Source organism: Passer montanus, unplaced genomic scaffold, assembly GCF_014805655.1.
Source record: "Passer montanus isolate IOZ18808 unplaced genomic scaffold, ASM1480565v1 scaffold44, whole genome shotgun sequence".
Taxonomy (NCBI): Eukaryota; Metazoa; Chordata; class Aves; order Passeriformes; family Passeridae; genus Passer; species Passer montanus.
The window spans coordinates 1246140-1271496 of NW_024369262.1; the positions used below are offsets into that span (position 1 = coordinate 1246140).

Genomic DNA, 25357 nt, shown 5'->3' on the forward strand with positions numbered 1-25357 from the left:
CAAGGACAGGAGCCCCATGGGGATCCCTGGTTTTGGCCAGGAGCCAGGGCTTTGTAGCAGGGCCACTGCAGGATTTGACCAGTGGCCCAGGAGAACAGCAGTGGGAGGTGGAGCACAGCCCAGCCCAGGGTGCAGGAGCCCTGGCATGGGCAGCAAACACAGCCAGAACCACACCTGGAACAGGATGGAGAGAGGAAATGGCCAGCCAGGTGGGGAAAAATTCAAAAAAAGCAGGGAGAAAAATCTGCCAGGCAGGCGGGCAGGGTGAAGCCACGAGAGCAGCGAGAAGGAGTGATCTGGTGGAGAACAAAAGGGGAGAGATGGAAGGAGCAGAAGGGTCGGTAATTGCAGGCAAACAGGCAGAGCCAGCCGCGGCTGGGGGGAGAGCAGGGAAATCATCACTTGAAAGAAACCGAGGATTTAGGAAAGAGGAGACAGAAAAGGCGATAAATAATTAAAGGAGATCAAACGAGGCAGGCAGCAGAACAGGCCTAATTGTGAGGATTTGCGCTGAGCTTCGACATCTCCAGCAGGCTCCTCCTGATGCAGAAGAAAGGGTGGACAGAGCGGGCTGCTGGCACGGCACAGGCACAGCCCTGATCAAAGCCCGCTGCCTTCCACGGTGCTCAACAACCTCCACGAGGCAGGGGCGGAAGAAAACACCAGAAAATGGAGGGGGAAAGCAAAGGTATGATGGGGAAGGGGCTGGGACACTGTGATCCCCTGAGAGCCCAGGATGGGATGGGGACGGGGCATGGGAACAGCCCTGCACGTGCCCAGGGTGACCTTGGCCTGGAGGCTCCCATCGATTTGGGCTTGACCCACGTGGCCCAGCTCAGTGCTGGGGTGGGTTTGTGGGTTTCCTGCTTCCTCAGGGTTCCCTAACCCTCCTAGGCCTTGGCAAGGCTTTTTCTTCCCTGTGGATTTATTGGGTCACTCTTTGAAGCCCTGGGAAATGTTCTGTAGCCGCGCTGTGCTGCAGCAAGGAGATGCCCACCTCCTGTGCCCACCTCCCTCAGCTCATCCAGGAGCTCCTGCCTGCTGCCCTCCTTGGCACCTCCTCACCCAGAGGTAACAAGTCCAGGAAGAAAGAACACAATCCAGAGTTGCCCTTCCAGCCTGGAAACACCTCTGAGCAGTCATTCATCAGCAGAGCCATCCTTTGCTCTTACAAACCCCAAGGGCTCCCAGAGCATCACCCAGCACGGGAGGAGCAGAGACCTGCCCCAGAGTCCCCAGCTGCATCCGGTGCCCACGCTCTCATCTGTGCCCCCATCCAGGCTGTCCCAGTGTCCCCACAGAGTCCCTGCAGGCAGCAGGTGCCAGGGAGGGGCGGTGTGGTGGCAGGGCTCAGCCTGAGCGTGCTAACCTCTCCTAACAGGCAATCAAATCCCTGCCCCGGCAGGGCTCCCTGCATATTAATTGCGCTGCGTTATCCAGCCATCTGTTCCCACAGCCAGGAAAAGAGCAGTCCCTTTGGTCTCCTTTATTAACAGGTTTCCCTGTAAACGCAAACAAACCCTCCTGCCTCGGCGCCGCTCTCAGCTCGGCTCTGAGGCACCAGGAGGGAGGTGCCAGCTCTCGGGCACTGCAGCAAACCAAGAGCAGGGGATGCAAAGGTGGTGATTTCACACTGCCTGTGGCCAGGCGGGAGAGCCAGGGGAGGGGAGAGCTCAGTGCAAAGCCAAATCCGCAGCTCAGATGGTTTGTGGCGCTCCTGCTCATGTTAAAACCCTTTGCCCTTGGCCTGTAAGGAAAGGGGGAAGCTGAGCTGGCTGTGGGGGAGATCTGCCTGTGCCCCCAGCTGCACCCAGCCAGCCTCGGGGTGTGTTTCCACCTCTCCTTTCCCCATTCCTGGGCAGAGGATGCGCTGCCTGCTCTGAACTGGCAGCCCCAGTAACGTGAGGCTGAGCACAGGGTACCCCAGGCTGGTGGTGCACAAGCTGGGCTGCCCAGGGAAGGGAAAGGGCAGCAGCATCTCTCTGTCCTGGCAGATTCTGTGGGGAGAAATCACTGGAGATTGTGAATTTTGGATGTGGGCTCCTGAGAGAGGGCAATAGCTACCCAGCACCTTGCTGAAGTACCTGCAGCCCCTCCAGTCCTGCTCTTTGCTGGACCTGGGAAGGCAGCCAGCTTTAGCAAGGCAGAGGCTGCACTAAACTCTTGTTCTTTCTTCTGCTTCTCCTAAATATCACCAAAATGCCATGGATGGTCCTCAGGCCCAGCCACGCCTGCTGCAGCTGTACCAGCCTTACCCCAGAACGTGGCTGCTGGCAGCTCCCAGCACCCAGAGGCCCCCAGGGGCAGCTGGGGCTCGGGCTGGGAGGTCTGTACCCCCACACCAAAGCACCAGCCCTTGCACAGAGCCAGGAAGGGAAAACAGATTTCCCAGGAATAGCAGCCTGCTGCTGTGGTCATCCCACCTGAAGCCCCCCAGGAGAATGAACAGGATGAAGCCTGAGTTACACCACTCAGCATTTGCTTTTCTCCTTCTTCTATCCTTTCCTGCATTTAACATGCTGCTGCAGCAGCACAGGAGCAGCAGGTGGGCTCCAGTGACCTGACATATGGCCATCTGGAGAATCTTTATTTATTACTCTCCACACACATCTCCTCTGTATCTTGACATCTGTGCCCCGGTGCAGGGCTGGGCTGCCCAGGGAGGTGGCAGCTCTGTGTGCAGAAATGATGCTGCAGGGGAAGAGGTGCTTAGAGACCAGCAAGGCAAAAGTCTGCTCAGTAAAAAGGATGGAACCCAAGAGATCTGCACAGGGCAGGTTTTTCACCTCCTCCAGACCTGGTCACCCCTCTCCACAGGAGGTTAACACAAAGCTGCCAGCACTGGAGTGAGTGCTGTGACTCAGCAGGGCAGCCCCAACAGAACTCTGAGAGAGGATGAAGGTCTTGTGTCACAGCCACAGCACCAGGAAACAACCTCCAGGACAGAGGGTTGGCTTATCTGGGTACACCCAGCTGATTCCTACTCCTCCCAGGGAGGGATACACCCCAGATCCCTTCCTCCTCCAGGGAATCTGCTCAGAGAGAAGGGGTGGGATGACCCACACCTTTACAAACCATCTCCAGCCCCCAGAGGGATTGTCACTCACCACAGCACTGCTCAGCCACAGGGAGAGCACAGTGACTGACACAAGTCCATTTCTCACCTTTAGCCAGTGTCCTTCTGGCCTCTGACTTCACTGCAGAAAGCCACAAAAGGTGTCTCCTCTCCTTTCCCAAATGGGTGCACATTTCCAGCACAGGGAATAGCTGCAACTCCAAAAATGCAGCATGGGATTGGGGAGAACAAGAAACAACCCCAAAATCCAATCAGTGCAGGGACTTTGTTAACATTCAGGAGATTTGAAGGAGACCTTGGAGAACCTAAAAGTCAGCAGGTGCTGAGACATAATCCTCTTCCACCTCAGCTCCACTTGCCATGCTGCCCCTGAGTCCCCCTTGGTACAAGCAAAGCTTTCTGCTTGTCCATGCAATTCCCCAGACTCTGCTGGGTTTGGACTGCTGACACAAGAAAAGATTGAATAACCTAAGCCACACGATGAACCTCGGGTTCTGAAAAGTCTCCAGTGCTCAGAAATCTGCTCTATCTGCTGTATTAAAAACAGGACTGGAACAAACGTGCGCTCCTGTCCTGCAGGATGCAAGGCAAGGCTTTCCCCTGGACCACCTGGGCACCCAGACTGGACACACACCTCTGCAGGTGCACACACACTGTTTGTAACACTCTGTGCTGCCTATTTCAGGTTTGAAATTGCTGACAAGACCCCTACATCCAGTTAGAACAGTCTGCCACATTGTTTGGAACAGTCTTTGCCACATTTACCAGGTGTGGCCTGCCACTCCTCCTCAGTGTCCTCCAGTTCCGACATCCTCCCCTGCCCCCTCCAACACGATCTTTAATTCTATTAATACCACCTAATAATTACTTTGTTCCCAGCCTGCTGAGTAACGACTGCCAACGCTTCTATTTCATTACTATTCCTGTAAAGAAACCAAGCTTTTAATACGCTGGATTTCTGCAGAGGAGTGACAAGGACTGTGCTTGCTGTCCTCTTGCCCACATCTTCCACGGGGCAGGAAAAGAACCAGATAGTTTATTCTCCATGCATCTACAACAGTCACAACTGTGTGATCTGGTTCAGAATGAAGAACTAATTAAAATAAATAAAAAAAAAAACAGTTAAGAGAGCTCAGAAAAAAACCACATGTGGGAGGAAGATAAAAGGCAGTGACCAAAGAGTATCTGTGACTTTCAGGTACCTTTCTTGTAAGCAACTACCCCATGTTCTCTGGCTCAAACCAACATTCACCTCAGCTCCTCCAGAGGTGCTGGGCTTTGGCTTTTCCTTCACTCATCAAAAAGTCTGCTCATCTTAGAATTCAACCTACACGGATGAGAGCAATTCAAAGCAACAGCGTAAGCAGCGCAGAGCACGGAGGAAGGGTGAATTAATAGCTTCCTTCATTAAAGCTTACCTTCAAAGAAGTCAGCAACAGAGCTCGTCATCACCATCTTCTTGCAGACATTTATTTTTATATTCACAAGAGGATGAATGTAAGAGAAATTTATGGAGATGCTAAATCAAGGCTTTTGTTCCTAACTAGAAAGAAGTCTCTCTCAGCAGTTTAATTATTGTCTTAGTGCAGGACTGACGTTTCAAATGCTGTGCTCTTTCACTAACTCCTTTAAAATCAAATTACATAAGAGATTAAGGTAACACAAGGTAATAGAGGCAATGCCACCTCCTGAAAAAACATCTTTTACATAATTTCACTCAGTTATCCCTTGTGCAGCCCCTACACCCATCCTGATCTGGTCACACCTGGTGGCAGTGCTGAACAAGGAGCCCAAACCCAGGCAGCAGCAGACTTGGGATAATCAGTTCACCCTCTTCCCAAGGCTATTTCATCCCTCCTGAAACCAATCCCCTCTCAGAGACCTACAGCCTCCACCTTGCAAAGGACAAGCACGTCAGGACAATTCCACATGGTACACTGAAAAAATGAGGCTGTTTTATTGATGATTAGACTCTGCACTGGCAACAAGCATCAAGCTAATACAGACAGACTTCAACCAAAGCATGAGCTTTGAATCAGAAGTCGAAAAGTGACATGATGCCTTAATAAATTAAGGAAGTTAATTCCTCTCCGTTGTCAAGTCTTCACTTGAAGTTCTTTGCAAATTCCTCTCCTTTCTTAATAGAACCCTTCAGCTCAGACATGGCCGCAGCAACCATCTTCTCTTCAAAGGGGGAGAGCTTGCCAAGGCCTAGGTTCTTCTCAATTCCTTTTTTCTGAGGGAAAGAGGATTTAAGGATTAACCATTCATTGAATGACCTGAAGAGTAGCTTAACAGTTCTGACTAAGTATTATCCAGCTGAGACAGAGACCCAGCCTGGCACCTGTGTCATCTCTAGTCTGCCAACTCTATGCTTCCTGGAAAGAAGTCTCTTACTATCTGTGGCAACTTCTAGAGCCCTCACAAACTTCATTCACATGTGTGAAACCAGAAGCCAACCCAGCAGCTCCTTCAAGAAGAGACTGACACCAACTGACCCTTCCTAACTCCACAGCCACCATCTGGCAAGAGGATCTCCTCTGGTATATGTCCTTTGCTTGCCATCCCAAACTGTCTCAGAGTGGCACTCCCACGTTTTCAAGATTTCCTCTTAATACCCCTCTGCTTCCACTCCATCACCAGCCTGCCCCCAAGACAGCAAACACCACCCTTTGCATCCCAGCAGCCATGACAGGCCTGCAGCATCACTGTTTTCCACTCCCCCAGGGTATGGGTGACAAAAGGAACACTGCTTTCAGAGTTCAGCAGAGGCCCTGAAAGCAAGCTGTTAATCCTAATCCATGCTGTAGCTCCCCACGTGCCTCCGTTTCTGAGGACTTGCTTGTAGCAGATCAAACTGAGGAGACAGGATTGCTGACTCTGGTTAATCATATGAAAGCCCAGAGTAAACAGGCCTGACTTGAGGCTAGTGTGACCTCTTAAGCCAAGTCTGAACCTCTGGCTACTCAGTGACCTGCAGTCTAAGAGCAGATAAAAGCAGCAGCATCCTTGTCAAGCTGAGCTTTGTGCCTAAGTACACACCCAAATACTGCAGGCTCTTAAAGGCACACTCAGCTGTTAACTCCAGCAACAGCAGGCACTCAGCTGAACTGAAACCACTGAGCAAAACCCACGAGACACAACCATAGCTGCTGTTTATAAGGCTTGTGATGTAAGTACATACCCCCAGCTGCAGAGGTGTAGAGAAGTACGGGACCTCTGTCACGTCTGATCGAACAAAGGCACATTCAACAACCCCCTGCTTTCCACTCATGGCATCCAGCAGGGAGAACACAAACCGAGCACCAGCATAGGCCATGGACAAGGTGGCAGATCCTGGAAGAGTTAAACCACTTTCAGAATAGATCACACTGGAACTTCATACCTCCTTTAGCATCAAAGATTTCCATACCACAGTAATAATGCAGCGTCACTGACTTCAAGCTCACGACCAGCAGCTTTTGGCCACCTACATGTATCTAACTGATCAGATTTATAAAAGAAACAGCTTAATTTGACAGAGAAGATTCTTTTAAAGCCACAGGTGGTGTGGGATCAGTTACTATTTAGTCTTACATACTGAGCTGTTTCTAGCAGCACAGCCCAGGCAGCAGCTGACAGAGCACAGCAGTGAGACTGACAACCAGCAGCTCATAACCTGTTAATAAGATCACACTGCAGAGGACTGCAGCCCTACAGACAGTCAAGAAGACTTACTTGGGAGCTTTACTCAAGAACCCACCTGCTCCTGCTTTAGCTTGGACCACTTCAGTCCCAGCTTCTTGAATTCTTGCTGTAAGCTTCTCCAGCTGATCCTGAGGAAACTCCACTTTTGGTGTGCACTGGGTGGGAAAAAAGAAGTCACTACCAATAGCAGAACCCCTCCAGATTCAGCATAAAACACACAGTATCTTTTGTACCACTGCAGTTGTTATCAATAGTTCTCAACTGGGCAAAATGGGTTTTCCCAGCTCACAGCTTGTGTGGCACTGACCAGCTGTACAAGTCAGAGCTGGGGTTACTGCATGGCCTGGAACAGGAACCCAGCCATGCCCAGCTTCCTCAGGGACAAACCACAGCTTCACAGCCAAACCAGGGCTTGCCATGGCTCCTCACTACTGTGTAGTTCTGTGCATCACACACACCCTCCAAGCACTAGGAATTTCAGAAAGTCTTCTTGTAAATATTTGGGTCACCCCAGCATTATGGAAGTCAAGCCTTATGGAAGATCCAGTTTCCCAGCAGTATTTAGGAATTCACTGAACCTTCAGTTACAGCTACACCAGCAGCTTAAGTACAGTTGTGTCTGTCCCAAAGGACTGTTTAACTAAAGCACCTCTCAGCATTCAGCTGCTCCAAAGCCCTTGCTCTTATTCCCAAGAAAATCCTTCTGTAGAGGATACTTTATTCCCCACTTAGAGCACAGCTTTTCTGCCTTTGTTATAGATTGCTCCTTGGCCACATCCCAGCATCTCCCCATGAGACTGCACCTGCTTCAGAACTGCATTTCAGCCTGGCTGAAGGGCCAGGCTACCAGCCATGGCTGGAACAGGCCTCCCTGCACAGCCTGAGCTGTGCCTTTCAGTGCTGCAGCTTCAAGTGGGATTCCCAGTCCATGACAGCAAAATCAACTCAATTTTTCTCCTGTCATGAGATACTTGTCACAAACAGTGCCAGGAAACCTAAATACCCACACTACCCCTCAGTTCTTATCCCAAACTCCTTTGGAGGAAAGCTGGAACTGTTTACACTGCCCAGATGGGTTCAGATTTAGGCTGTTGCCTTCCACCCCATCCCAGAAGGAAAGCAGCCATGAGAGCAGGGAAGACTCTCTGTGCTCTATCCCAGCACATTTCCTGCCATCACAGAGGCACTTTATATCCACCCTGCCATGCTGCTGAGTGTGCTGCCACACACAGCTGTCACCCTGACCCACCTGAGAGATCAGAGGGATGATGGTCTTCCCAGCATGGCCACCAATAACCGGAACAGTTACTCGAGCTGGATCCAGGCCCTGAAGGAAACACAAAACCTTCCAGCTGCTGAAGCACACGGGCAAGAAAAACAAGTGACTTCACTCTCTGCCCTGGATATCAGGACACACATGCAGGAGTTCCAGAAAATGGGACAAAGCCACATCTACAGAGCAGAACTCTGGGCTACTCTGATCACTTCATACAGTTACAGGATATTATTACTGCAGGGTTGGATGAAGAGCAGCACAACATAAACACCACCAGGGCTATTAGGAGCAGTAACCTGTTACAGCTCCTGATACTTTGCAGAGTATCCTGTGACACAGCACGGAGTTTGACTTGCAAACACACACCACAACTCAACCCTCTCCTCTGGTTGCATGGCAGGGGTGGGAACGCCAAGGGAATTAAGGCCAACACGTAGCTCACTTGCAGGGCACAGCTATGAAAAGGAAAGGTCAAAGTCTCTTGAACCACATTTTGCAAGAAACCTTATCTTCAGGCTCCTCTAAATTAGGGAGATAGGGAATCGTTGCCTTTGCCTCTAGCTGCACAGAAATCTGAGCTCCTTTGGCTCTCTGCAGTGATTTTGGAAACACTTCTTTATAGCTCTGATGATCAAAGCAGGCAGGATCCCTCCCCCTGCACGTTAACCATGACCTGCCTTTAGTTCAGCCACAAAAGTATTTGCTCTGACGATGTCCAGCGTCGTGACACCAAAGATTTTGTTGGGATTATACACACCGTGCTTCTTGAAGACTTCTGAAGTTATTGGGATGGTTGAATTTACCTACAAGCCAGAAGAGGCAAGCACTGATTAAAAGCAGTTTAATAAAGAAGCCAATGCATGAACTTAACAAGCCAATTAACAACCCGAACTATACTCCCAATTTGGAATCAACTGCAGCCAATTACTTTAATGCCTAAATTGAAGAGCAATTTACAGTCAGACTGGAATAAAAATCATTAATTTTAAATAACCATTAAGACAATAAATTTGTTCATTCCCATTACAAAGGCTCCTCCCTTAGTGAGCTAAGGCTTTTATCCCAGCTAATACACCAGCTTGCATTATAACCAGTCACACAGACTTGGAGATATTAAGCACTTTTACATCTAAGTTTTCTCTGAATTAAAAATAGCCAAGAAAAATGGGTTAGTAGAACCAGGCTTTTCTGCAAATACACTGCAGACTTTAAAGATACTGTTCAAAATTAGTAGAAATTTGGATTACTCTATTATTTGGTATACTCTAGTATCTGGAATTTGGTGAAGTTTCTCCTCCACATTCCAAGGTCTCCAGAAAACACTTACTGGGTTAGAAATAATACAGATCATGGCTTCTGGACAGTGCTTTGCACAGGCAGTTGTCAAAGAGGCAACAATGCTGGCATTGGTGTTGAACAGGTCGTCACGGGTCATACCTAAAACACAGCCAGGGCAGGATTCTAAGTTACCCACAGTTACCACCACAGGCAGGAAATGCAAAAATCCAATATTCTGCTCTGGACAGACACACATCAGCTTCACAGATCAAGAACAAATTCTCCAGTTGCAGTAAGGAATTGGCAGCACAGGTGACTCCTCTCACTAATAAAGATCAGCCTTTTCCAGGAGCAACCAGTGTCAGAACCCAGCTCAGTGAGGCTGCCTGGAGAACACTGTGGCCACACAACCCAACCAGTGCTGCTCAGAGCAGCACACTGCTCCCAGGATGAATCCTCCTCCCTCTCTGAAGTCACTTCCACAACTACAGTTTAAATGACAACTGCTGCGTGCAAAATGTTGCTGGTTGGGTGAGTGCCACCCCCCATTTCTATTGCAGCAACCACTTTAACCATGAAAAATGAAGATTTAGGAAGAGCTAGGCATTAAAGTCTAGAATTTTGTTATGTTGCTAATAGGATACTGGAAAATAGAAATGGAGAAGGTCAGAAACATTCTAGGAAGGTTTAACAGCATTTATTCAGAGATGCCCCAAGAAGTTGCTGGACAATTGACACAAAACAAAATGGATTATTTCTCTTTTGAGAAATTAAACAAAGAACCAGTTTTTATTCCTTGAGCATTGCTCTGGGACAAGAAACACTAAAGGAGATTTAGGATCACTTGCATGAAAAGCCTTTCAGCTGAGGCCAGGCAAGAACTCCAGAAATCTATTTAGCCCATTTCAGAAGGGAGAGGCTGAATGAGCTGCCTGATACCCCAGGGAGCTCTGGGCAGGAGCATGAACAGAGCCCTTACACCCCAAAGGACACAGCTCTGAGCAGCACAACTGCAGAGATCCACTTCCAAGCAGCCCTGGGGCTTCCCAACAAAGAGAACCTACCTGGTTTTCTTGGGACTCCTGCTGGAATAACAACAACATCACAGCCCTTCAGACATTCTGGCAACTGCTCAGGTCCCATGAAGCCTGAAATGGAAGACATTCAGGCATTATGTTTCTGACAGTTACTAAACAGTTCACACTTTGAAGTATAAAATCATGCCCAGAGGCATCTGAGTATTTTTCTTTAAATTTAACCTTCAATTTAGACTTGATGCTGAAAAGCAAAGAAGCAATTATGGATGGATCCCATTTGATGTTTTATCCTTGTTTTAAAACTTAGAGAATGAGAGTGGTGAGAATCTCACATTCACCTGTTTCCAAACTCTCAGTTCCCCCTGCTATGTGTATTTACTCTCCAAAAGCCTTGGCACTAGAGTCAGTGCCCCCAGAGAACTGCAGACTGGCACATTCATGTAAAATGTCACCTTTTGGCGATCTTCAGAAAGATTAGCAGATTAAGTTTTGATTTCATCAGAATCTAAGAGAAAAGAAGCACATGGAATTCACCCAGGGAATGGTAAACCTATAAAAATAGGTCAAACTTCTAAATTCAACACTCTGAGATAACTTCACTGAATGTTTCCTGCCAGATGTCACAAACTTCCCTCCAACACTGCAACCACAGCCCATATTTATCTCCATACACCTCAATCTAACCAGCTAAACCTTAATTAATCATTCACTGCTTGAGGAAAAAGCTACTTAAACTGATACTGGGCTCCAGGATCAGTGGGTGAAGAGCTCCCCTCCCAAGCAAGGTGCAGGGAGGCTCAGAGGCTCCCGTGGGAGGATCCAAAGGTACCTTTGACGTTGGCTTTGGTCTCGATGTGGCTGAGGTCGGCGGCCACGCCGGGAGTGTGGGCGATGTCGTAGAGGCTGAGCTTGCTCACCAGGGGGCTGTTCTTGAGCAGCAGCGACAGGGGCTGCCCGATGCCCCCCGAGGCGCCCAGCACTGCCACCTTGGCATTGTTCTGGGCAAAAGAGACAGCAAACACGTCTGAGAGCTGTTCTGGCAGTCACCCCCCGCTCCCAACAGCGACCTTTCACCATTCTTTCTTTGCTTTTAGTCCTGTTTCTCTTTTTTTTACCAAGCACTGTGTAAACTTGAGAGTTTAAGCCTACAGAAAATGACCCTCACTGCAGCCTCCCACAGGTTTATTGGTTGGACAGTAAGTTGGAAAAAATGGTTACCTGTGATCTGAAACTCAAAAGGGAAGCAAGGCTAGGGCAAAGGAAGCCAAGGGATCACCCTTCTCCCAAGAGAAATGCCTGTCTGAGACTAATGCCTGCCACCCTGTGGGGCTAGGCCTGATTTAGGGCAAATCTGGTTTGTAATTCTTCTAGTTTATGTTACCAGTATAAAAAAAAATGCTTTCCATTTTTCTAGTTTATGTTGCCAGTATATTAAAAAAAAAATATATGCTTTCCATTTTTCTAGTTTATGTTGCCCGTATTAAAAAAAATATGCTTTCCATCTGGCAAATCAATACACTTAATGGACTACAAGAAATGTAATAGCCACTGCATACACATGAAGAACATGTTTAGACCTGATATAAATCCAAAATAGCACCTGCACATTCAGGACTGAGAACATTAAGTGACTACAATTTCCAGCTTTGATCAGCTGAGAATCAAGTCAAATTAACTCTGCTTGGTTGCCTCATGGACCAGTTTTATCCTCACTCAGCTACTGACTGGCAGGGTGTAATTTCTCTCACAAATGCCTGTTTGCAAAGTGTTGTTCCACAAGAGGAAAGCTCCTTCCAGACCTCAACAACCTTAAAGTGCAACACTGTGATGGAAAACTCCTGTGGAGATGTAATGAGCAATTACTGCTGAGAAAGCCATTCTTTATCACAATCTTTCCAGATAAAAGCAGTAATAGCTCCACGTCCCTTCGTGAACAGCTTAATTACTGTGCTATGACAGGAAATAATCTCCCCAAGAACTGGACCAGGTGAACCCCAGTTTTCTGAGTTTTCTGATAAGCCTGGTTTTCTTGCTACTGTAGCAAAGAGAATTTTGCAAGAAACTCTTTAAGAGGAAGCAAAATCTGGCATGAGTCACTGCTGAGCCCCATTTGTGACCGAGCTGACACCGTGGGGTCAAAATCTCACTGCTAATAAATACAGTTTCCATGAAAAGACTTAGACAAGGCTCTCCTATACAGCACTTATTTACAGCTGCAATAATTAGTGTTTTACACCCCACCAGCCCTATTAACACTGCACAGAGGTCGGTGTCTACCCCTGCAGCCACAGCAGAGTGGTCTGGAGCCAGCAGAGTGGATTTTGGCACACGAGGGATTACTGCTAAACCAACCACCAGCTTTAGTTCTTAACACCTCCGGAACGCAGGGGCATTTTTGCATTAAAGGGAGGAAGCAGCGCACCCATCACCCTCTGCACACCGTCAGAGCGAGGAGCTCATACAGCACCGTCACACCCGCAGCCTGCCTGGAGCAGGGTGCAGCTGCCGGGCCGAGACCCGCGGTGCTGGCACCGGGCACCGGGCACGGCCGGCACCGGCACACGCTCCCAGCCCCTCTCCAGGAGTTCCAGGCTGCACCCGAGCCCCGCAGCTCCACAGTCCCCTCACTGAGGCCCTGGGTTCCTTCCCGGCCCCGCAGCATCTCAGCGAGGGTATGGGGCCCTCCTCGGGCTCCCTGGATCCCCGCAACCCCTCACTGAGGAGGGGTCCGGGCTCCTCCCGAGCCCCGCTCCGAGGAGGGCTCTGGGTTTCACCCGAGCCTCGCAGCCCCTCACTGAGGAGGGGTCCGGGATCCACCTGAGCCCCGCTTCCATGAGGGTCCGGGCTCCCTCGATCCCCGCTGCGATGAGGGCTCTGGGCTCCCTCGATCCCCGCAGCCCCTCACTGAGGAGGGGTCCGGGCTCCACCTAAAACCCGCAGCCCCGCTCCGATGAAGGCTCTGGGCTCCCTGGATTCCCGCAGCCCGGCTCCGAGGAGGGCTCTGGGCCCCACCCGAGCCCCTTCACTCCGGTGAGGGCTCTGAGCTCTCTCGATCCCCACAGCCCCTCACCAAGGAGGGGTCCGGGCTCCACCTGAGCCCCGCAGTCCCGCTCCGATGAGGGCTCTGGGCTCCCTTGATCCCCGCTCCGAGGAGGGGTCCGGGCTCCACCCGAGCCCCTTCACTCCCATGAGGGCTCTGGGCTCCCTCGACCCCCGCAGCCCCGCTCCGGTGAGGGCTCTGGGCTCCACTCGAGCCCCTCACCAAGGAGGGGCCCGGGCTCCACCGAGCCCCGCTCCGAGGAGCCTCAGGGCTCCACAGCGGAGCAGCACCGGGGCTGCCCTCCCTGCCCCGCAGCCCGCACCGAGGGCCCGCGTTCCAGCCGAGCCCCGCAGCCCCGCAGGAGGAGCTGTGTCCCTGCAGGCGCAGAGCGGAGAACAACCAGGCGTGCATCCCCGCCCTGCGCCGGGCAGCGCCTGCGCTCCGCAGCCCCCTCGCCGAGCGGCAGCGGGGCTGCTCCCCGGCCTCCCCCGAGCCCGGCAGCAGCCGCAGCAGGGCCGTACCTGCGCGGAGGTGGCGATGCCGCGGCGCAGGGCGGCGGCGGCGCTCAGGCGGGACAGCATGGCGGGAGCGAGCGAGCCGTGACTCCAACGACCTCCAGGGCCCGCGCGGCGCCTGCGCGGCCCCGCCCGCCGCTCTCGCGAGACTGCCGCCCGCGCAGGGAAGGGAGGGGGGGAAGTCTCGCGAGATGGCGCCTGCGGTAACCATGGAGACCGGCGGGCGGCGCGGCCGGGCCCGGGCAGGGCGGGGTGGCGACAGTCGGCGACAGCCGGGCCGGGGGCATGGCCGGGGTGGTGTTCTGCGAGCCCCGGCACCTCTACAACATCATCAACCAGTACCGGTGGAGATCGCGGCTGACGGAGCCCAACTACCTGTGCCTGCTGGGTGAGGCCGCGGCACAGGCCTGACACTGCCTGCCTCTGTCCCTGTCCCTGTCCATGGCTGTGCCTGCCTGCCTCTGTCACTGCCCCTGCGTGTCCCTGCCTCTGTCACTGCCCCTGCCTCTCCCTGCCTCTGATACTGTCCCTGCCTCTCCCTGCCTGTCCCTGCTTGCCTCTGTCCCTGTCCCTGCCCCTGTCCCTGCCTCTGTCACTGTCCCTGTCCCTGCCTTGCCTTGTCCCTCCTCCTGCTTGCCTCTCCCCCTGCCTGTCCCTGCTGCTGCTGCCCCTTCCTCTGCCTATCCCCCTCCCTCCTCCCTGTGCATTCCTCTCCCTGTCCCTACCTGTCTCTGCCCTCTCTGCTCCTTGCCCGCCTGCTTCTTCTGCCCCAGTTCCTGTTCCTGTCCCTGTCCCTCTGCCTGCCTCTGCCTGTCCCTGTCCCTGCCCCTGCCTGTCCCTGTCCCTGTCCGTCCCTGTCCCTGTCCCTGCCTCTGCCTGTCCCTGTCCCTGCCCCTGCCTGTCCCTGTCCCTGTCCCTGCCAGCAGCCAGGCCCTGTGCTCAGCCCAGGCAGATGTCCCGAGCCAGCAGGGCGTGTGAGGAAAAGCACACACATCACCCTCACCATGTCTGGGCCTGGCACTCGGGACCTTGCTCCCACCCCGCTGCAGGAGCTGTGGGCTGGTGCTGCTGGGGCTCTCCCCGTGCTCAGCTCTGCCTGCTCTCATCACTCCCACGGACACACACTCTCCCTGCTGCTCCCAGAGGTTTTGGCACTGCACTGGATTGCTCAACCATTGCACAAAGATTCCTGATAACCATTCCATTCTGCATCGTGCCAATGCCCCCAGAAGGGTGACAGTGATGTTGCAATGTCATTGAATGTTTTGGTGAGGGAGTTAGCACTTTGGGAGGGGGGCTGGGTCTCTGCAGTGCCCCAGCTCTGGAGCAGCAGAGGCAGAGCAGGCACAGGGCACAGGACTGAGGCTGGGATTGCTGCAGGAGCACTCCTGGGCCAGCACTAACACTGCTGGTGTCACTTGGTGTTGCACACAGACTCACATCAGCCCTGCAGTTTGTTACACCCACACCAGAAGGCCTCAGTTTCTAAAAAAAAAAATAAAAAATCACAGAATCATCAAAGTTGGGAAAGACCTTCAAGTTCATCCAGTCCAACAGCTGACCCTGCAACACTAAAACCACCCCTAAACCATATCCCCAAGTGCCACATTTCCAACCTCTTTCTCTGGGTGATGCCTGCATTCCCACTGACAAAATACAAAGAGGATTCCACCCTCCACCAGAGCAGACCCACCTCTGTTTGTTTGAGCTTTAAAAACCAACTCCTCTGTCTTGCTTGGTTTTTGTTTTATGGTTTTTTTTTCAGATGCCCGTTCTCAGTTTGAATTCGATGACAGCCACATCATTACAGCCCAGAAGATTGAGCAGGTGAGGGATTGCTGTTTGTGTGAGCCACCCCTGGGTTTACAGCTAGCAGAATTTGAAACCCTTCACGGGGATTGTGGCAGCCCCTGCCCTGCCTCGGCCGTGCCACTGGGGGGATGCATTCTGTCACAAAGCAATCCTCCTGCTGCCCGAGGGTTGCCACACCGCACTGAACCAGGGAAACATTGCACAAGAGCTGTCAGAGCGCAGCCCTGCCCCACAAGGACAGCCTGGCATGCTCCCGCTGCTGCTGCTGCTGGGGCAGTCAGCGGGGTTTGCATCATTCCATCGCTCCCGACTCCCCACCGGGCTGCCAGTGCCGTCCCACCCCTACAAACCCAGCAGGCAGCCGGAGAGCGTGCACGATGCCAGGGGTGTGCATGGCACCCGAGAAGAGGGGCCGTGCTCCTGACGGAATTGCTCTGTGATTTTGGCAGAGTCCCGCGGGGGAGTATGTGATCCCAAATCCCGAGGAGCTGGGCTATGTCAGGTTCTGTGTGGTGTATGACCACGACACTGGCTTTTTGGGTTCCATGGACTATCAGGAGGAGGAGGAGGAGGAGGAGGAGGAAGAAACAGGTACGTGTGACCCGTGCCAGTCCAGTCCTCACTGCTGGATAGAGATTCTTCCCATTCTTCATTTAATTTTATGAGCTTGTTGGAAGAGATGTAAATGTTCCCAGTTTATCTTAGAGGTCTCTTCCAACCTCATTATTCTGTGGTTCTGTATGGGAAAAACTGTGCTCTGCCTGTGCTTTGCACTGTGCTGTGTATGCTCTCAGGCTTCAAAAACCCAGCTTTTATTTCAAAGCATCCTGGCAGCCCTGGTTTCCCCTCTGTGGGTGATCCTCTGAAGCTCCTTGTTGCATGTGAGGAATGGGTTCTTTTTTTTTTTTTGCCACATTTCCCTGAGATTTGGCTTGTCCAACCATTGCCTCATTGCCTTTCAGGGAGCAGCACTGCTTCAGAGACTGAAACCAGCAGCTCAGATTCCACGTGTTCCCAGAGTGAGTACTTCCTTCTTTGAGGGTCACAAAAGGCTTTCACTTCATGATATTTAAAAAGCTTTACCTTTAATGGGGGAGGTGATTTGATGAGGTTCACCAAGAAATGTGAAGTGCTGGAAACTTCTCCATGGCATTGTTCAGTTTTCCTTGAACCATGGAAGTGTTTGGCTTTCACACATCCTTTGGCAAGATTCTGCTGTGAGCAGAACCACTTCTGTTTGTTTGAGCTTCACAAAGGCTACAGAGTTTTAGCAAAGATTTACATCACTTTTTAAAGAAAAAACATAGTGGAGGTGTAAGGGGAATGAATAAAACAAGCAGGTTCCTAAGTGCTGAGGCAGTGCAGGGAAGGTGTGGAGAATCAGAGCTGGGTTTCTGTTGTGCTGATCTATTTCTAAAGCAGACATAGCTAGAGGGAAGCAGGATGGATTCCTTGGGAGGAGGAGGAGGAGAAGCAGCCACCTCACATAATCCACTTCACTGAGGGGGGTGTTTAAAACATTTGTGAAGAATTTAATTAACACATTTCCTTTTTTCCTGTTTGCCTAAAGCAGACTGAAGAAAAGGGCCTCCAAAAAACTAAGATTATTAAATTTAAATTAATAAAACTTCCCTATTATGGAAACTTATTACAAGCATTTCCCAAAGAAAAACGGGGAGAGGAAAAGAAATCTGGTCCTAGAAAAGAAGCCAGGAGAGGAATAAAAGATCAGGATGAGAGGGGAAAAGCAACACCCCCTGTAACTGTCCTGCAGCTGTGGATGCCAGGAGAGGGAGACACTGAACCTGCCCAGGCAAACAGCTCTTAACAAGTAAAGAATAAATTGAGATTTTAACAAAGTTTTCTCCAGAGCATTAGATGGAATGCAAAGGGGTTTGCTGTGGATGCCAGGAGAGGGACACACTGAACCTGCCCAGGCAAACAGCTCTTTGGTGTCTTTAGGTGCAGAGGGAGGAGATGCCTTCCTCCATGCCAAAAACCTGGAGCACTTCACCCGCCACCCCGTGCTCCTGCTGAAGGGAGGGTACAAGCGTTTCTCAGCTTGTTACCACTTCCTGAAGAGCCACAAGACACTGTGGATGCCTCAGGTGAGATGAGACTGATTTCCAAGCAGATGACATTAATATTCAATATGATGGCTGGTGAGTTCAGGTTAGGTGGTGTTGCATACCTGGTATCACAGAAATTTCAGACAAAGGAATTGGATGTAATTTGAGTTACTGTGCTTGCTCTGAGTCTCACCACTGATTCTTTTACAGCCTCACTTCTTCCTCTTCTATTGCATGAAAGGAAGTTCGTGGAAACAGGCTGGGAATGTTCCCCTGATAACCCCAAAACTGGCCTATGGAGAGTACAGATAACTGAACAAACAGTAGCAAGTGATGACAGCAAGCAGGCTGCTCTCTCACACGTGGTTATCTGGCATAGTACACAGCAAATGTTTCCAAACACAAGTACAATTCCTACCAAGCACTGTGATCCACGTCTTTTCATCAGGAAGGGTCACAAGTGCCTTCTTTCAATAGGCCCAGGAAGAAAACAGCCATCCACTCAAACACTGTGTCCTGATTGCTTGGCTTCACCTATAAGCATCAAGCTATTTACCTTATGAGAAACAATTACCCTTCAATGCACATTTAGGACAGGCAGGGCAGCTTAAGAAGGTGCTGGACAACAGAGCATTTCATCCCAAGGTGTATTTTGTTCCCATTGTTCCCTTCTGGTTCCCATGACACGGTGCTAACCTGTGGATGCTACAGCACAGGAGAGAAAATCGATTCCCTTTGTGCTGCCCTGTGAAGGGCAATTCCCTGCTGAGCCTCCTGCTCAGACTCAGCTGGACACAGGCACCTCCTTGCCTCTCAGCTGAAGCTTTAAATTGTTAGGCTCCTCCTTTGTGCTCCTGGCTGCTGGTGAGTTTTCCTCCCGAGCCTCCAGCTGGGCTGCAGCTGTGGATTTGTGCTGTGCCACTCCAGGGCACCTGCGGCTCTGCAGTGGCAGATGTTTTCATTTATCCTTGCAAACAGTAACCAGGGAGAACATCAAACCAATCTGTCCCTCCAGACAATGCAAAGAATGTATTCCACCTCCTGTTTAGTTGGGATTTGCTTCAAGTAATGCCACAACGACTGTGAGGCTGCTAATTATTCTCAGTAAAACTAGCAGAAAGACTTCAAAACAGCAAATCCAGGCGATTGAATGAATCATTACACTAAAATATGTCATGGGCTGCTGACTAAGTGCCTGTTCAACTCTTCACATGACTTCTGTTTAAGAACTTATTGAGCTGATGGGAGCAGAGGAACTCTAACCTGAGCCTGTGGTTTCTTTCTGGCAGGAACTAGACACCTTCCAGCCATACCCTGTAGAAATACTGCCTGCAAAGCTATATATGGGCAATTTCAAGCAAGCCAGTGACAAACAAATTCAGAAAGATCTGAGGATCAAAGCACTGGTCAACGTCTCTGAACAGCCTGTAACTCTGTAAGTTAAACAGTTCAAGGCTTCCCCTCACCAGTGTCTGTGATGTGAAAAAATGAGGTGACAGAGTTTATTGGCAGAGGAGTCAGTGCCTGTGGCCTTCCAAAGAAACCTCTGCAGATTCCAGTGCCATTTCATGCTGTTTTCTAATTTCTGCTCTAGAGTTAGCACAACAGCAACACAGCCCTGCAGCCCTTGACCATGCCACGGGTGAATTGGGTAAGAGGAGCCCTGGGAAGCCCTTGCTATTTCAAGTCTATCACATACCACCACTCTTCAAGAAAAACCTGTATCTCTAAATAGCTTTCAGAGCAAAATCTTACCAACACATCTGTGTATAAGCTAAGTCAGCAATATGTCCCATTTTTTGTCTTCCTTCCTTACCTGCTCTGTCCATGACCAGACAGCCCAGACTGCAGGCCTTGCTGCAAATGCAATTTCACACAGTGAAAAACCCAGTGGCATTTCTCAAGGTGCTGACCCACACAAAGTAACTAATGCAGTTACCCACCCCAGGACATGTGCACCAGCAGACATTTCTCATGCCTTTGGCTCTCTGCAGAGGAATGTCTCTGCACTGTGGGGAGTACTCCTGTGTCCCCTGCATGATGTGCTTCCACATTTTGGAAATTCCTCACCAATTTTTTGCCCCATGAGTTCTCTGAGCCTGTGGAAGGAGGAGATGCTGCCACAGAAAACCACGTGAAGGGAACTGAGGGCCCCACAAAGCAGCCAGCACACACTCTGTGAAAGCACATCTGCTTTCAGTCCATCTGTTTTCATTTATCTCTCTGTAGGTTATCTATCTGTAGGTTAAGGCATCAATACTGATACCATCAAAATGGAAAATCAGTGATTAAACTGGTTCTGTGTTACAAACACCTCTGTGCCTCACCATAATAAATCCCTTGTCATGTTAAAGATGACAATGATTAAAAACTCACAAATGTAACAGCAAACAAAATGATCACCTTGCCTCCCACAAACCCATCTTGCCAAGGCTGCTCCTCTGCTCCACGTGGTCTGTGTGCTCTTTTCCAGGTTTGCAGAAGAAGGTAAATCCCTCCATGTGTCTGTTCCTGATTCACTCGAGGCAGATCTTTTTTCTTCCTTCCCCACCATTTCTCATTTCATAGGTGAGTGGATCCTGATCTGGAATTCCTGAGCCCTTGCTCACTGTAGGATATTAGATGGGAGTGACAGGAAGCCCAGGCAGGAGGATAAGCAAGCCCACACCCTGATGGATACCAGAGCTGCCTCACTAACCAGCCTGATGGACAGAGAGGAGATTTTACATCTGACTCTGGTGCCCCTGCTCACTTCAAAGGATGCCTCACCCTGATAACAGGGAGCTTTCCACCCAAATCTTTGCAGGGCTTCATAGGATTCCCTCTCACTCCTTTGACTCTCAGCAGCCCAAATCTTCAGCCACCAGAGCTTGATTTGAAGCAGTGTGACACACATTAGAGAGCTCAGCACGAGGCATTGATCATTTTGTGATTTGCAGTGCAGACCCACTGTAGGGCCCAGGAAGACTTTCAGGTTGGACAGCAGGAACCTGCCTTCAGCTGATTACATCAGCTAGGACAAGAGAAAACACACTCTGCAGCTCAGTGCCTGCAGCTGAGGCTCCTGCAGCTCCATCCTGATGCTGTCCAACAATGTTGTTATCTTTTATTGTGCTTATCAAATTACACTTGCCACAGACCACTGAGCTGTGCTGGACAGAGCCAGAAGCAAAAGACCACCCTGTCCCCACAGAGCTTCATCCAAGTACAATATCAGACATGACAACTGCACACAAAGAAACAACACTTGAGGATATAAATCTGTAGTCCTGAATTGAATTTCATTGTTTAGTGCACCTGAATATTGATATTCACTCACTTGCCTTTCCTTGTGCCTCATACTTTTTGCCAGTGGTGTTTCAGAAGTTTCCTTCTGACATTACACATGATTTGTGGCTGTTTCCAAACCAGACTACAAGAGCCTATTAGCTGCACTTGTGGAAGTGTTCCACTGTTTACCTGATAGTGGAACTGTTTGTTTGGCAGTGGAGAGCAGATTACTCAAACCAGAACACGAGACTAAAGCTCTCCACATACTCCAAGAGGAGTGTGAATGTCCTCATGCCAGGTGTATGTTGGAGTGAGGCCAGTTCTGCCCAGATCTTAGGATAGAAGTAGTATCTCACAACAGAAATGAGTTTTAAAATGCGGGCTTAGTGCTTGGGGAAAAACAAACAAACAAAAGATCTTGACAGCACTAAAAGAAAAGGTTTTGCTCTATGAATTCTGGAGTTCAGTTGCTAATATTTTAAAAACATTATTCTGTCTAGAGAGGGAGAGAAATAATTAAAATTTATCAATTAAATATGCAACCTTCCAAGCAAAATAAAATTTCAATACTTTAGAGCTGTCTGGGGAGAGTCTGTGATGCTGACCACAGCAGGTAGGGGATGAAAGACCATTTCTGCTCAGATCCCTGCTGTGGGGGTGACATGATGTGCAATGAAGCACTGACTGGTCCTTGCCATTGGTGCTGCTCTTCAAGGCCACGTTTTCACTGTGGATTTCTAAGCAAGGCAGATGCTTACAGAAATGGGAGCTGGCAGTGCCCATCTGCTGCTGTCAGGGCTCCTGAGGGCTCCTGTCTCTCAGGCTGCAGCCCCTGTCAGCTGTCACCAAACTGGTGCCTGCCTGCATTTCCCAGCTCGCTGACTGTGACTGGCATTTCTTGGCTCAGATGCCCAGCTGGAGGTGGGAGCAGTGCTGGTGTTCTCCAGCCTGGGGATCAGCCGGAGCAGCACAGCCACCATGGCCTACCTGATGCACTCGTGCCACTTCTCCCTGCAGGTATGTCACTGTCACAGGCCACCCAGGGCCTCTGCTCCTCAGCTCTCCTGCTGAAACACTGCACTGCAGCACTGTGAGACATCCTCTGTCATTTCATGCACAAGATCCACCTGGTGATGGAACTGATTCTGTGATTTGAGATTGCATCTTCTTTAGACCATTAGGGAGGTGGATTAGGTGTGATTTTGGATCTGTGAGTCCTTACTCTTTTTGTTTTCCCTACTTAGCTAAAGGGCTAGAAAAGCAAAGCTGTGGATACAGAACATGGTATTTATCTCCTGGATTTGAGGGAAACAGTGGAAGCTAGTGCAGCTAATCCTATCTCTTAATTCCATGGTGTTAGAGAAGTTCAGAACCCTGTGTTTGCAGGGCTCCCATTTCCCTTTGACTTCAGCACTGACTCCTTCCAAAATCCTTTTTTGTTCCTCCAGAAGCAATCCCCTCCCACAGACACTCCTGTACAGAAATCTGCAATGGGATGACACCTGCCCAGAGGGGATGTACAGGTCAGATGGCCAGCACAGGCTGTTCCATAGCTCTGAATAATGAAATAAATTAATGAAGGGTGGCTGGGGATGGCCTGGCTGTGCCAGAGCCTGGTGGCCTCTCCCCTGGTGCCAGGCCTTTCTCCCTTTGCATGCAACACCCAGGCAGCATCTCCTGGAATTCCTGAATTCACTCCAGGAGAGTTCCCATGGCAACTGACCAGCCTCTCCTTAAAAACCTCACCCTTGTTCAGAAAGTTCAGGAGCTTGAAGGGATTGATCCAAACCTCACTAAAGCTGGGTCTGTATCTGATAAGGTGATTGATTTTGTGCAAACATGTCAATGTAAGAGGAGAGCTCTTGCCATGGCTGTGTGCCAGTGGGTAATTAGAGGCTGAGGGTGCCAGCAGGGCTCAGACAGGGTCCAGTCCCTGCACTGACAGGGATGTGATTGCTCCTGCAGGCTGATAATCACAGAGTGTGCTTCCAATGGCAGTGCAAAAGTCAAAGCCTGAGCCTTGCCATTCCCCTCAGTTGGCATCAACAGGTTGCTCTCAGCATTTTACTAAATGCCAAAAAAAAAAGAAAAAAAAGAAAGAAAATATTGACAGGATGGTGCTTGCCCACTGTTGGCTGGGCAAAGCTTTCCTGAGGGACTACCCTGGCAGCCAAGTTTGTTTCTTGCAGACAAAAGCAGTGCAACAGATTTCTGTGTGATCCTCCTGCCAATCCAGACAAAGATCTTTGAAAGCTTTCAAAAAGGCAAAAGCAAGGCAGAGTTGGGGTGTGCAGCCCCTGATTCTCTTAGTGAGCAATATGTGAGCAGATCATAGAGTGCAGGGGAACCAGAGACACCCACAGTGACCCCAGAGGAGTAAATATTGGAATATCAGCCTCAGAGCCTGCAGAATCAGCAAGATTAGAAAAACAAACCAATGGAGCACTATCTGCTGACCTTTGGTCTCATTTCCCTTAAGCAACCCTGCAGTGCAGGGGTCAGGCTCTTTTATGAGCAGGAAGATGAGCACTGACAGGAAAACCCAGGGATGGAGCTGCAGTAATGCTGGTGGATCTGCCCTGTGTGTGTCAGAGTTTCTAGGTGATTACTTGGAGCTAACAATTAAGATGGCTGTAATTAATACAGTGGGATAACTGCTCTGCCACATCAGGTCACACCAATCAAAAACGTGATAACCTTCATTGCTTTATGACCTTTATGGCTGATACTTCACTGCTTGCTCATCATCTGTGGAAGGAACAGCATTTTAGGGTGGAAAATCCAGGATTGCATCGGCCCAGCAGAGTGGAATGACACTCAGCAGAGAAAACAGGCTGTCCAGGAGAGCAGAGCATGAAGGGGACAGGTTTCTCTCAGGGTCACACCTGGATCCAGCCTGTCCCCACCTGGGTGCCAAACTCCTCTCTGCAGGTTCTTGCTGTCCAGTAAATACAAAGCTGTGCTGACTGAAGTGTAGCTGCTTTGTGACAATGCCCAAAAGTCACTTTCTGTTCAATTCTAACGCTTCTTCACTTTCCTTCTGTTTACAGAGAGCTTGGAAATACCTTCTGAAATGCAAAATGAACATGAGACCACACCGGGGCTTTGTGGAACAGCTCTCAGCCTGGGAGACCCAGATCTCTGGGTTCCCAGTCACAGACGTGTCTGAGCCAAATTACTGAGAGAGAACATCCCCTGGGAAAAGCCACTTCCCCATCCGGGGAGAAAGAAACCTGAACGCTGCGTGAAAAAAGACCCAAATGTGGTGGAAAAGCTTTCCTCTAGCTCCATGTCATTTTGGGTCCAGCTCTGGAGCTTCCCGGGGAGCTCAGCTGTGCTGGAGGAGGTGGAAGTTTGGGAATGCAGGTCCTGCAGGATTGGCCCATCAGACACAGCTGGCTCTTTGGTGAGCAAAGGGGATTGTAGCCACAGCTGTGGGGCAGTCAGGAGGGTTATCTCTGGAAAGGTTTGTTACCCGTGGGCTGGAATAGTAAATTGAGAGTCTGACAGTGCCCACTTCCAGCCCGGAGAGGTGAGGACAGAATTTCCCTGTTTCAGAAGTCCCTGTGCCCTGTGAGTGCCTTCCCAGCCACCACAGTCTCTCACAGACTCGCTGGCTGGATTGTTGACAATTCCACCCTTCCCATTTGCTGCTTTGCTGCCTTCCAATCCTACAACCCAACCTCTGGGCAGAGGTGGTGACTGTAAACCCTCAGTGCTGGCACACGAAACCTCGACCAGCACCTGGATCAGCACCGGGCTCTCCCTTACAGCACTCCCAGTTTATTACAGAATAAAACCCGGCAGAAACCCCCCCCGGCTCTGCAGCACTCTGTGTTTGGGGTTGTTGGGATTGCGTTTCTCACTGTGACACGGGGGCAGGGCCGGGAGCCGCGCACACAGCCCTGCTGCAGCGACCACTGCGATCCCGGGGAGTCTCCCGTTTTACAGGGCATTTCTCATTTCGCAGGGAATCTCTCATTTCCAGGGCATTTCTCATTTTCAGGGAATTTCTCATTTTCCAGGGAATTTCTCATTTTCTAGGGCGTTTCTCATTTCCAGGGCATTTCTCATTTTCCAGGGAATTTCTCATTTTGCAGGGCATTTCTCATTTTGTAGGGCATTTCTCATTTCCCAGGGAATTTCTCATTTTCCAGGGAATCTCTCATTTTCCAAGGAATCTCTCATTTTCCAGGGAATTTCTCATTTTGTAGGGCGTTTCTCATTTCCAGGGCATTTCTCATTTTCCAGGGAATCTCTCATTTTCCAGGGAATCCCTCATTTCCAGGGAATTTCT

At 50.3% G+C, this 25357-nt stretch overlaps 2 protein-coding genes across 4 annotated transcripts; one reads left to right on the plus strand and one right to left on the minus strand.

Moving 5' to 3' along the window:
- Positions 1-5004: 5004 nt before the first annotated feature.
- MDH2 (malate dehydrogenase 2) lies at positions 5005-14074 on the minus strand. The gene is made up of 9 exons (XM_039720950.1): positions 13916-14074; positions 11184-11352; positions 10382-10465; positions 9367-9476; positions 8717-8842; positions 8013-8090; positions 6819-6918; positions 6261-6412; positions 5005-5312 (listed from the first exon to the last, which is right to left on the minus strand). Exons 1-9 carry the CDS (start codon positions 13973-13975, stop codon positions 5181-5183), a joined length of 1011 nt encoding a protein of 336 aa, XP_039576884.1. The 5' UTR covers positions 13976-14074; the 3' UTR covers positions 5005-5180.
- Positions 14075-14101: 27 nt separating this feature from the next.
- Positions 14102-25353, plus strand: STYXL1 (serine/threonine/tyrosine interacting like 1). Of its 3 annotated transcripts, none has more exons than XR_005628856.1 (9): positions 14102-14297; positions 15675-15736; positions 16171-16312; positions 16684-16740; positions 17684-17829; positions 19080-19225; positions 20264-20358; positions 22078-22270; positions 24111-24227. XR_005628856.1 is itself a non-coding variant. In XM_039720951.1 (9 exons), exons 1-9 carry the CDS (start codon positions 14195-14197, stop codon positions 24240-24242), a joined length of 993 nt encoding a protein of 330 aa, XP_039576885.1. In that variant the 5' UTR covers positions 14102-14194; the 3' UTR covers positions 24243-24708. The 3 variants fall into 3 exon arrangements, 2 of the variants coding, with proteins under 2 accessions (XP_039576885.1, XP_039576886.1); XM_039720951.1 differs by lacking the exon at positions 22078-22270 and adding an exon at positions 21968-22077 and having other exon boundaries at positions 24111-24708; XM_039720952.1 differs by lacking the exon at positions 22078-22270 and having other exon boundaries at positions 24111-25353.
- The last annotated feature ends 4 nt before the right edge of the window (positions 25354-25357 follow it).

What these genes read in the sequence shown, in the direction of transcription:
- MDH2 (XM_039720950.1), bottom strand. Translation starts at nt 13,975, where the DNA reads ATGCTGTCCCGCCTGAGCGCCGCCGCCGCCCTGCGCCGCGGCATCGCC. An exon ending in GCATCGCCACCTCCGCGCAG is followed by an intron (nt 11,353 to 13,915) that starts GTACGGCCCTGC and finishes TCTTTTGCCCAG; the next exon opens with AACAATGCCAAGGTGGCAGT. An exon ending in CCAAGCTAAAGCAGGAGCAG is followed by an intron (nt 6,413 to 6,818) that starts GTGGGTTCTTGA and finishes TAACTCTTCCAG; the next exon opens with GATCTGCCACCTTGTCCATG.
- STYXL1 (XM_039720951.1), top strand. Translation starts at nt 14,195, where the DNA reads ATGGCCGGGGTGGTGTTCTGCGAGCCCCGGCACCTCTACAACATCATC. An exon ending in CAGCCCAGAAGATTGAGCAG is followed by an intron (nt 15,737 to 16,170) that starts GTGAGGGATTGC and finishes TGATTTTGGCAG; the next exon opens with AGTCCCGCGGGGGAGTATGT. An exon ending in CACCATTTCTCATTTCATAG is followed by an intron (nt 20,359 to 21,967) that starts GTGAGTGGATCC and finishes TTCTTGGCTCAG; the next exon opens with ATGCCCAGCTGGAGGTGGGA.